This window comes from Ciconia boyciana, unplaced genomic scaffold (assembly GCF_034638445.1).
Source record: "Ciconia boyciana unplaced genomic scaffold, ASM3463844v1 HiC_scaffold_55, whole genome shotgun sequence".
Lineage (NCBI taxonomy): Eukaryota > Metazoa > Chordata > Aves > Ciconiiformes > Ciconiidae > Ciconia > Ciconia boyciana.
In genome coordinates this window covers 51,389-60,792 of record NW_027328423.1, presented here as the reverse complement: position 1 = coordinate 60,792, position 9,404 = coordinate 51,389, and the positions used below count along the sequence as shown (strand labels likewise).

Below are 9,404 nucleotides of genomic sequence, written 5' to 3'. Positions count from 1 at the left end.
GGAAAGCTGCAAAGACGTGGCATTTCCTTGGAAGAGAAGGCAAGCCTTTTTCAGTGTGAGGGTGGTCAAAGAGCGGCAGTGGTTTGCGAGAGAGGCGTTGGAGTGTCCATCCCTGGCTCTATTGAAAAGGTGACGAGACGTGGTCGTGGACGGCCTGCTTGAGCAGGTTGGATTGAAGTAGCTGATCTGTGGGGGTTCCTTGCGCAGTCGGTGATTCTGTTTGGTGTGATTCTGCTTGCTGTGATGGGAGATAGTGGTGCTGAGGAAAAGAGTTGGCGAGGTGTGTGCTGTCAGGGGAGCTTGCATCAGAGGCTTGTTTCGAAGTGCAGTAAGGTATGCAAGGCTTTGTTTGGGCAAGTGAAGGGGTTGTGTCGGGGCCTGGAAGCCCCCTGGGTGGCAGTGGGTGTTGTTGCTGGGGAGGTACTTGGTAAGAGAGGTCTTGTGGCCCTTTTGCAGCTATCCCGATGGGCTCTTTAGCCCTGGCTTGGTGGCGCGTGAGGCTGGAAGAGGCTTGGGAGAAGAAAGGAAGAGGAGGCGTGCGAGGCTGGGATGCAGGAGAACTTTATTGGGAGAAAACCAGCAGTGAAAAGGCAGGAGCGGCCAGTGGAAGGGAGGCGGTGTGAGGTGCAAGTAGGGCGAGCATGAGGCAAGGTGCCTTGTGCGCAGTAGCTTTTTGCGGAGCACCGAGGTCTTGCTTCCTCTGTTGGGAGTGTCCCACCGTGGGTCCCTGTTGGTCTTTGGCTTGTGAGGAGGTGGTTGGAGCAGAGAGTACTGGAGAGAGCAGAAGGGGCGCTGGAAAGAAGGAAGTGGGAGAAGCGGAGGAGGTTGATGGGCCATGTTTCCGGGCTGGCCCCCTTCCCTGCTTGCTTTGTGCCTTGAGAGGAGGAGCCGTGGATGCCCGCTCCAGGTGCCAGGCAGGGCCTGGAAGTGCGTGGTCAATCCATGCCGTGCCGCGGGTTGCCGGGCGTGTGCGGTTGGAGTGAGGCGTGGTGGCGAGGGCCCTTAGCAGGGGTAGCAGCCTCTTGCGCCGCCGAAGCAGCCCAGGCCTCCGAAGCCGTAGCCGAAGGCACCGGAGGAGACGGGCACTCCCTGGGAGCTGAGGACGGTGCCCACGGCAGCGGATGAGGAGGATCCGACGGTGGTGTTCTGTGGGAAGGAGCTGAGGATGGGTCCTGGCAGGGTGACCACGACGGTGGAAGGCTGGATGACGACGCGGGAGTCCTCGCACTGCCTGACGCAGGGCTCGTTGCAGCTGTTAGCCAGCGGGGTGGGTCCGCAGGGGCGGCAGAGGTCGTAGCAGGCCATGTGTGTGGTGCGGAGGGGCCCTGGAAGAGAGGGCGTTGAGGAAGCGGAGGGGCGTGGGGGTGCGAGGGGCGGTGTTGCAGGAAGGGGAGGGAGTCCAGGGGAGGCCTGGTGCGGGTGTGTGTGGAGCGTGGCGGTGGGGAGGCGTGAGGGCTGTTGAGGCTGGGGGCAGAGCGTGCTGGAAGTTGCGGGGGCCAGGTGGGTCAGGAGGAGTAGGAGGGGAAGGGTGTTGAGGCTCACCTTGTTGACGGCGGAGGAGAAGGCGTGAGGAGAAGTGCGTGAGGGAGAGAGGTGCCGGGCCGGCTTTTATGCTGGTCCCCGAGTGCCCGAGGGGCGGGACAGCCTTTGCGCACGAGAGCGTTTTGCAGGAAGCAGCCCTTGCGTGCCAGAGGCTGGCAAGCAATGAGGTGGGGTGTGTTTTCCTTCCCGCAACGCTCCCTTGTCATGCCCTGCTCTTGAGGACATGTCCATCTGGCCCTGGCGGCAGCTTTTAAGTGAGAGTAGGTATTTGGGAGGATTTGCATGGCAGGTGCGTGTCAGGGCATTGGGCAGACTGTGCCGAAGCGTAGGAGAGGTGGGGTGTCGTCAGTGAGGTCATCCCGTGGCAGTCGTGTAGTGTGGTTTGTGGGTGCGTTGTGCAGAGGGGCCCCGTTTCGTCGTAAGCCTGGAAGGGTGGTGTGGGCTTTGGAGGTGTGCCGGGCGTGAAGGGCTGCCCCTTGCATCCGCTTGGTGCGTCTCCGCCTTGCTTCCAGGTCACGACGGCTGTCTTTAGGCCTGGCCTTTCCCATTGGGTGTGCTCTGTGTGTGTGTTGGTGCCTCTGTGGCTTGTGAGGTTGTAGCTGGGAGAAGGGAGGGTGCCTGTTTGGGCTTGTGCCCCCTTGGTGCTGTCCCTGGGGGTGTCAGTGCAAGCAGGCAGAGGAGGGGTGCTTGGGAGAGCAGGCCGTTGTCCCGGCAGCCCTGGTTGAGAGGTGGCGTGGCCTGTGATGTGGGGAGCCCTGCCCCGCTCCCCAGCGTGTTGTGTTGGCCCCTGGGTAGCGCTGGCCTTAGGTGGGGCCAGCACGTTTGCCTGCTGGGCTGTGGCGTGACGCAGTGCTTGGGCTGTGGCGTGACGCATGCAAAGAAGAGCAAGGAAGCTGTGGAAGGATGTAGAGAGCAAGAGTTGTGAGGAGCGTTTGAAGGAAGTGGGGGCGTTTAGTTTGCAGGAGAAGGCGGCTGAGGGAGACGTTACCGGTGGTTTAGTGGTGGGCTTGGTAGTGTTGGGTTCACGGTTGGACTCGATAATGTTGAGGGTGTTTTGCGACCCAAATGACTGTGTGATTGTATATGGGGCACGGTGCAAGGGCAGGGGAGTTTCTGGAGAGCCCGTGAGTGTGGCGGGAGGCAGAGGGGGAGTGTGAGCGTCAGGCAGGGGAGGTGGTGGTGAGCCAGGGCCTTTGTGGTGTTCAGCTGGGGTGAGTGGTGAGGGGTGAGGCCATTTCTGTGCGCAGCGTCTGAGGGGCTGAAAGAGAATTAGGAGATTGCCAAGGGGAGTTGGAGGCGAGCGTGCAGCAGGCAGGTGCAGAGCGGAGGCCCTGGTGGTGGTGGATGCATGCGGAAGGGTTGATGAATGGCGAGGCCTGGTGCAGTTGAGGCAGGGTGAGCGTTTGCAGGGTGCTTGTCAGGCGAGCAGCGCTCGCTGGTGAAGACGATGAAGGGAGGTGGGCAGGAGTGCTGTGCGACTGGGCGTACGTAAGTCCCCGGGGCCTGAGGGGTTGCAGGCAGGAGTGTCGAGGGAGCTGGCCGATGTGCTTGGGAGGCCGGCGTTGGTTGTCTTGGAATGGTCACGGTGCCTGGGCGCAGTTTCTGCTGGCTAGAAGAGAGCCCTTTGAGGTCCTATGTTAAGGAAGATGAGGAAGGACGATGTGGTAAATGAGAGGCTGCCTAGGCTGACGTCGTTTGCGGGGAAGGCGATGGAGGAAATGGTCCTGGAAAGCACTGCGAAGGCCAGGAAGGAGAAGAAGGTGCTGGGGAATTGTGAGTGTGGATTTAGGAAGGGGAAACGTTGCTTGAGCGAGCTCCGTGTCTTCTGCGTTGAAGTGACTCGCTTTGTGGACGAGGAGAGAGCCGTGGCTGGTGTTTAGCTCGACCTTGTAGTAGCGCCTTTGAGGCTTTCTCCCCTCGCGTGGTCGTAGAGAAGGCGAGGAAGTATGGGTTGCGTAAGCGGAGAGTGAGGTGGAGCGCAAAGTGGCTGAAGGTCTGGGCCGAGAGGCTTGTGATCGGTGTCCCAAAGTCGAGATGGAGGCAAGTCTCAAGCGGTGTAGGCCAGGACTCTGATCTCGGGCCCGCAGGGTTGAACACGGTCATCACTGACGTGGGCAGTGGGACGAAGTGCCCCTGAGCAAGTTGTGAGGTGCTGCAGAATGTGGAGGAGTGTCTGAGGCAGGGGCTGGATGTGGCACCATTGAGAGGGATGTGGAGAGGCTGGAGATGGGGGCAGAGAGGAATGTGCTGGAAGTTCAGGAGGGGAAATGCAAAGTCGTGCATGCGGGGAGGAATAGCGCTGGGCCCGAGGCCGTGGTGGGGGCCGAGAGGGTGGAAAGCAGCTTTGCTGAGCACGGCTTTGCTGAGTGCTGGTGGAGAACAAGCTGAGTATGAGGCAGCAATGCAGCCTTGGGTCAAAAGAGGGCAAGAGCGTCCAGGGCAGTGTTGGGCAGCGCGTTGCCAGCAGGTCGGGGAGGTGCTCTCGGTCTCTGTTTGGCGCTGCTGAGGCCCCGTGTGGAGTCGTGTGTCCAGCTGAGGGCTCGGCAGTGGAAGAAGGACGTGGCCTTAGCGGAGCGGGTCGAGCGCAGGGCCAGCAAGAGGCTGAAGGGACTGGAGCATCCTTCGTAGGAGGAGAAGCTGAGAGGGGTGGGAGGTTTCTGAGCCAGGAGGCAAGGCCGCGCGGGGAGATGTCATCAATGTGCGTAAATGCTGGATGGGAGGGAATGAGGACGGGGGAGTCGGAGTGTTGTCGTGGGTGCCCACGGGCAGGGCAAGTGTGACTGGGGAAAGCTGCAAAGACGTGGCATTTCCTTGGAAGAGAAGGCAAGCCTTTTTCAGTGTGAGGGTGGTCAAAGAGCGGCAGTGGTTTGCGAGAGAGGCGTTGGAGTGTCCATCCCTGGCTCTATTGAAAAGGTGACGAGACGTGGTCGTGGACGGCCTGCTTGAGCAGGTTGGATTGAAGTAGCTGATCTGTGGGGGTTCCTTGCGCAGTCGGTGATTCTGTTTGGTGTGATTCTGCTTGCTGTGATGGGAGATAGTGGTGCTGAGGAAAAGAGTTGGCGAGGTGTGTGCTGTCAGGGGGAGCTTGCATCAGAGGCTTGTTTCGAAGTGCAGTAAGGTATGCAAGGCTTTGTTTGGGCAAGTGAAGGGGTTGTGTCGGGGCCTGGAAGCCCCTGGGTGGCAGTGGGTGTTGTTGCTGGGGAGGTACTTGGTAAGAGAGGTCTTGTGGCCCTTTTGCAGCTATCCCGATGGGCTCTTTAGCCCTGGCTTGGTGGCGCGTGAGGCTGGAAGAGGCTTGGGAGAAGAAAGGAAGAGGAGGCGTGCGAGGCTGGGATGCAGGAGAACTTTATTGGGAGAAAACCAGCAGTGAAAAGGCAGGAGCGGCCAGTGGAAGGGAGGCGGTGTGAGGTGCAAGTAGGGCGAGCAAGAGGCAAGGTGCCTTGTGCGCAGTAGCTTTCTGCGGAGCACCGAGGTCTTGCTTCCTCTGTTGGGAGTGTCCCACCGTGGGTCCCTGTTGGTCTTGGGCTTGTGAGGAGGTGGTTGGAGCAGAGAGTACTGGAGAGAGCAGAAGGGGCGCTGGAAAGAAGGAAGTGGGAGAAGCGGAGGAGGTTGATGGGCCATGTTTCCGGGCTGGCCCCCTTCCCTGCTTGCTTTGTGCCTTGAGAGGAGGAGCCGTGGATGCCCGCTCCAGGTGCCAGGCAGGGCCTGGAAGTGCGTGGTCAATCCATGCCGTGCCGCGGGTTGCCGGGCGTGTGCGGTTGGTGTGAGGCGTGGTGGCGAGGGCCCTTAGCAGGGGTAGCAGCCTCTTGCGCCGCTGAAGCAGCCCAGGCCTCCGAAGCCGCAGCCGAAGGCACCGGAGGAGACGGGCACTCCCTGGGAGCTGAGGACGGTGCCCACGGCAGCGGATGAGGAGGATCCGACGGTGGTGTTCTGTGGGAAGGAGCTGAGGATGGGTCCTGGCAGGGTGACCACGACGGTGGAAGGCTGGATGACGACGCGGGAGTCCTCGCACTGCCTGACGCAGGGCTCGTTGCAGCTGTTAGCCAGCGGGGTGGGTCCGCAGGGGCGGCAGAGGTCGTAGCAGGCCATGTGTGTGGTGCGGAGGGGCCCTGGAAGAGAGGGCGTTGAGGAAGCGGAGGGGCGTGGGGGTGCGAGGGGCGGTGTTGCAGGAGGGGGAGGGAGTCCAGGGGAGGCCTGGTGCGGGTGTGTGTGGAGCGTGGCGGTGGGGAGGCGTGAGGGCTGTTGAGGCTGGGGGCAGAGCGTGCTGGAAGTTGCGGGGGCCAGGTGGGTCAGGAGGAGTAGGAGGGGAAGGGTGTTGAGGCTCACCTTGTTGACGGCGGAGGAGAAGGCGTGAGGAGAAGTGCGTGAGGGAGAGAGGTGCCGGGCCGGCTTTTATGCTGGTCCCCGAGTGCCCGAGGGGCGGGACAGCCTTTGCGCACGAGAGCGTTTTGCAGGAAGCAGCCCTTGCGTGCCAGAGGCTGGCAAGCAATGAGGTGGGGTGTGTTTTCCTTCCCGCAACGCTCCCTTGTCATGCCCTGCTCTTGAGGACATGTCCATCTGGCCCTGGCGGCAGCTTTTAAGTGAGAGTAGGTATTTGGGAGGATTTGCATGGCAGGTGCGTGTCAGGGCATTGGGCAGACTGTGCCGAAGCGTAGGAGAGGTGGGGTGTCGTCAGTGAGGTCATCCCGTGGCAGTCGTGTAGTGTGGTTTGTGGGTGCGTTGTGCAGAGGGGCCCCGTTTCGTCGTAAGCCTGGAAGGGTGGTGTGGGCTTTGGAGGTGTGCCGGGCGTGAAGGGCTGCCCCTTGCATCCGCTTGGTGCGTCTCCGCCTTGCTTCCAGGTCACGACGGCTGTCTTTAGGCCTGGCCTTTCCCATTGGGTGTGCTCTGTGTGTGTGTTGGTGCCTCTGTGGCTTGTGAGGTTGTAGCTGGGAGAAGGGAGGGTGCCTGTTTGGGCTTGTGCCCCTTGGTGCTGTCCCTGGGGGTGTCAGTGCAAGCAGGCAGAGGAGGGGTGCTTGGGAGAGCAGGCCGTTGTCCCGGCAGCCCTGGTTGAGAGGTGGCGTGGCCTGTGATGTGGGGAGCCCTGCCCCGCTCCCCAGCGTGTTGTGTTGGCCCCTGGGTAGCGCTGGCCTTAGGTGGGGCCAGCACGTTTGCCTGCTGGGCTGTGGCGTGACGCAGTGCTTGGGCTGTGGCGTGACGCATGCAAAGAAGAGCAAGGAAGCTGTGGAAGGATGTAGAGAGCAAGAGTTGTGAGGAGCGTTTGAAGGAAGTGGGGGCGTTTAGTTTGCAGGAGAAGGCGGCTGAGGGAGACGTTACCGGTGGTTTAGTGGTGGGCTTGGTAGTGTTGGGTTCACGGTTGGACTCGATAATGTTGAGGGTGTTTTGCGACCCAAATGACTGTGTGATTGTATATGGGGCACGGTGCAAGGGCAGGGGAGTTTCTGGAGAGCCCGTGAGTGTGGCGGGAGGCAGAGGGGGAGTGTGAGCGTCAGGCAGGGGAGGTGGTGGTGAGCCAGGGCCTTTGTGGTGTTCAGCTGGGGTGAGTGGTGAGGGGTGAGGCCATTTCTGTGCGCAGCGTCTGAGGGGCTGAAAGAGAATTAGGAGATTGCCAAGGGGAGTTGGAGGCGAGCGTGCAGCAGGCAGGTGCAGAGCGGAGGCCCTGGTGGTGGTGGATGCATGCGGAAGGGTTGATGAATGGCGAGGCCTGGTGCAGTTGAGGCAGGGTGAGCGTTTGCAGGGTGCTTGTCAGGCGAGCAGCGCTCGCTGGTGAAGACGATGAAGGGAGGTGGGCAGGAGTGCTGTGCGACTGGGCGTACGTAAGTCCCCGGGGCCTGAGGGGTTGCAGGCAGGAGTGTCGAGGGAGCTGGCCGATGTGCTTGGGAGGCCGGCGTTGGTTGTCTTGGAATGGTCACGGTGCCTGGGCGCAGTTTCTGCTGGCTAGAAGAGAGCCCTTTGAGGTCCTATGTTAAGGAAGATGAGGAAGGACGATGTGGTAAATGAGAGGCTGCCTAGGCTGACGTCGTTTGCGGGGAAGGCGATGGAGGAAATGGTCCTGGAAAGCACTGCGAAGGCCAGGAAGGAGAAGAAGGTGCTGGGGAATTGTGAGTGTGGATTTAGGAAGGGGAAACGTTGCTTGAGCGAGCTCCGTGTCTTCTGCGTTGAAGTGACTCGCTTTGTGGACGAGGAGAGAGCCGTGGCTGGTGTTTAGCTCGACCTTGTAGTAGCGCCTTTGAGGCTTTCTCTCGCGTGGTCGTAGAGAAGGCGAGGAAGTATGGGTTGCGTAAGCGGAGAGTGAGGTGGAGCGCAAAGTGGCTGAAGGTCTGGGCCGAGAGGCTTGTGATCGGTGTCCCAAAGTCGAGATGGAGGCAAGTCTCAAGCGGTGTAGGCCAGGACTCTGATCTCGGGCCCGCAGGGTTGAACACGGTCATCACTGACGTGGGCAGTGGGACGAAGTGCCCCCTGAGCAAGTTGTGAGGTGCTGCAGAATGTGGAGGAGTGTCTGAGGCAGGGGCTGGATGTGGCACCATTGAGAGGGATGTGGAGAGGCTGGAGATGGGGGCAGAGAGGAATGTGCTGGAAGTTCAGGAGGGGGAAATGCAAAGTCGTGCATGCGGGGAGGAATAGCGCTGGGCCCGAGGCCGTGGTGGGGGCCGAGAGGGTGGAAAGCAGCTTTGCTGAGCACGGCTTTGCTGAGTGCTGGTGGAGAACAAGCTGAGTATGAGGCAGCAATGCAGCCTTGGGTCAAAAGAGGGCAAGAGCGTCCAGGGCAGTGTTGGGCAGCGCGTTGCCAGCAGGTCGGGGGAGGTGCTCTCGGTCTCTGTTTGGCGCTGCTGAGGCCCCGTGTGGAGTCGTGTGTCCAGCTGAGGGCTCGGCAGTGGAAGAAGGACGTGGCCTTAGCGGAGCGGGTCGAGCGCAGGGCCAGCAAGAGGCTGAAGGGACTGGAGCATCCTTCGTAGGAGGAGAAGCTGAGAGGGGTGGGAGGTTTCTGAGCCAGGAGGCAAGGCCGCGCGGGGAGATGTCATCAATGTGCGTAAATGCTGGATGGGAGGGAATGAGGACGGGGGAGTCGGAGTGTTGTCGTGGGTGCCCACGGGCAGGGCAAGTGTGACTGGGGAAAGCTGCAAAGACGTGGCATTTCCTTGGAAGAGAAGGCAAGCCTTTTTCAGTGTGAGGGTGGTCAAAGAGCGGCAGTGGTTTGCGAGAGAGGCGTTGGAGTGTCCATCCCTGGCTCTATTGAAAAGGTGACGAGACGTGGTCGTGGACGGCCTGCTTGAGCAGGTTGGATTGAAGTAGCTGATCTGTGGGGGTTCCTTGCGCAGTCGGTGATTCTGTTTGGTGTGATTCTGCTTGCTGTGATGGGAGATAGTGGTGCTGAGGAAAAGAGTTGGCGAGGTGTGTGCTGTCAGGGGAGCTTGCATCAGAGGCTTGTTTCGAAGTGCAGTAAGGTATGCAAGGCTTTGTTTGGGCAAGTGAAGGGGTTGTGTCGGGGCCTGGAAGCCCCTGGGTGGCAGTGGGTGTTGTTGCTGGGGAGGTACTTGGTAAGAGAGGTCTTGTGGCCCTTTTGCAGCTATCCCGATGGGCTCTTTAGCCCTGGCTTGGTGGCGCGTGAGGCTGGAAGAGGCTTGGGAGAAGAAAGGAAGAGGAGGCGTGCGAGGCTGGGATGCAGGAGAACTTTATTGGGAGAAAACCAGCAGTGAAAAGGCAGGAGCGGCCAGTGGAAGGGAGGCGGTGTGAGGTGCAAGTAGGGCGAGCAAGAGGCAAGGTGCCTTGTGCGCAGTAGCTTTCTGCGGAGCACCGAGGTCTTGCTTCCTCTGTTGGGAGTGTCCCACCGTGGGTCCCTGTTGGTCTTGGGCTTGTGAGGAGGT

At 60.8% G+C, this 9,404-nt stretch overlaps 2 protein-coding genes across 2 annotated transcripts; both read right to left on the bottom strand.

Annotated features, from left to right (window-relative positions):
- Positions 1–1,002: 1,002 nt before the first annotated feature.
- LOC140645959 (feather keratin 1-like) lies at positions 1,003–2,416 on the bottom strand. The gene is made up of 3 exons (XM_072849402.1): positions 2,373–2,416; positions 1,563–1,613; positions 1,003–1,342 (listed from the first exon to the last, which is right to left on the bottom strand). The coding sequence occupies exons 1-3, from the start codon at positions 2,414–2,416 to the stop codon at positions 1,003–1,005; spliced, it is 435 nt and encodes a 144-aa protein (XP_072705503.1).
- A 2,912-nt stretch (positions 2,417–5,328) lies between these two features.
- On the bottom strand, positions 5,329–6,741 carry LOC140645966 (feather keratin 1-like). Its single transcript, XM_072849408.1, has 3 exons — positions 6,698–6,741; positions 5,889–5,939; positions 5,329–5,668 (listed from the first exon to the last, which is right to left on the bottom strand). Exons 1-3 carry the CDS (start codon positions 6,739–6,741, stop codon positions 5,329–5,331), a joined length of 435 nt encoding a protein of 144 aa, XP_072705509.1.
- Between the last annotated feature and the right edge of the window lie 2,663 nt (positions 6,742–9,404).

What these genes read in the sequence shown, in the direction of transcription:
- LOC140645959 (XM_072849402.1), bottom strand. Translation starts at nt 2,416, where the DNA reads ATGCGTCACGCCACAGCCCAAGCACTGCGTCACGCCACAGCCCA. An exon ending in CTGCGTCACGCCACAGCCCA is followed by an intron (nt 1,614 to 2,372) that starts GCAGGCAAACGT and finishes CTCGGGGACCAG; the next exon opens with CATAAAAGCCGGCCCGGCAC. An exon ending in ACGCACTTCTCCTCACGCCT is followed by an intron (nt 1,343 to 1,562) that starts TCTCCTCCGCCG and finishes CTCCGCTTCCTC; the next exon opens with AACGCCCTCTCTTCCAGGGC.
- LOC140645966 (XM_072849408.1), bottom strand. Translation starts at nt 6,741, where the DNA reads ATGCGTCACGCCACAGCCCAAGCACTGCGTCACGCCACAGCCCA. An exon ending in CTGCGTCACGCCACAGCCCA is followed by an intron (nt 5,940 to 6,697) that starts GCAGGCAAACGT and finishes CTCGGGGACCAG; the next exon opens with CATAAAAGCCGGCCCGGCAC. An exon ending in ACGCACTTCTCCTCACGCCT is followed by an intron (nt 5,669 to 5,888) that starts TCTCCTCCGCCG and finishes CTCCGCTTCCTC; the next exon opens with AACGCCCTCTCTTCCAGGGC.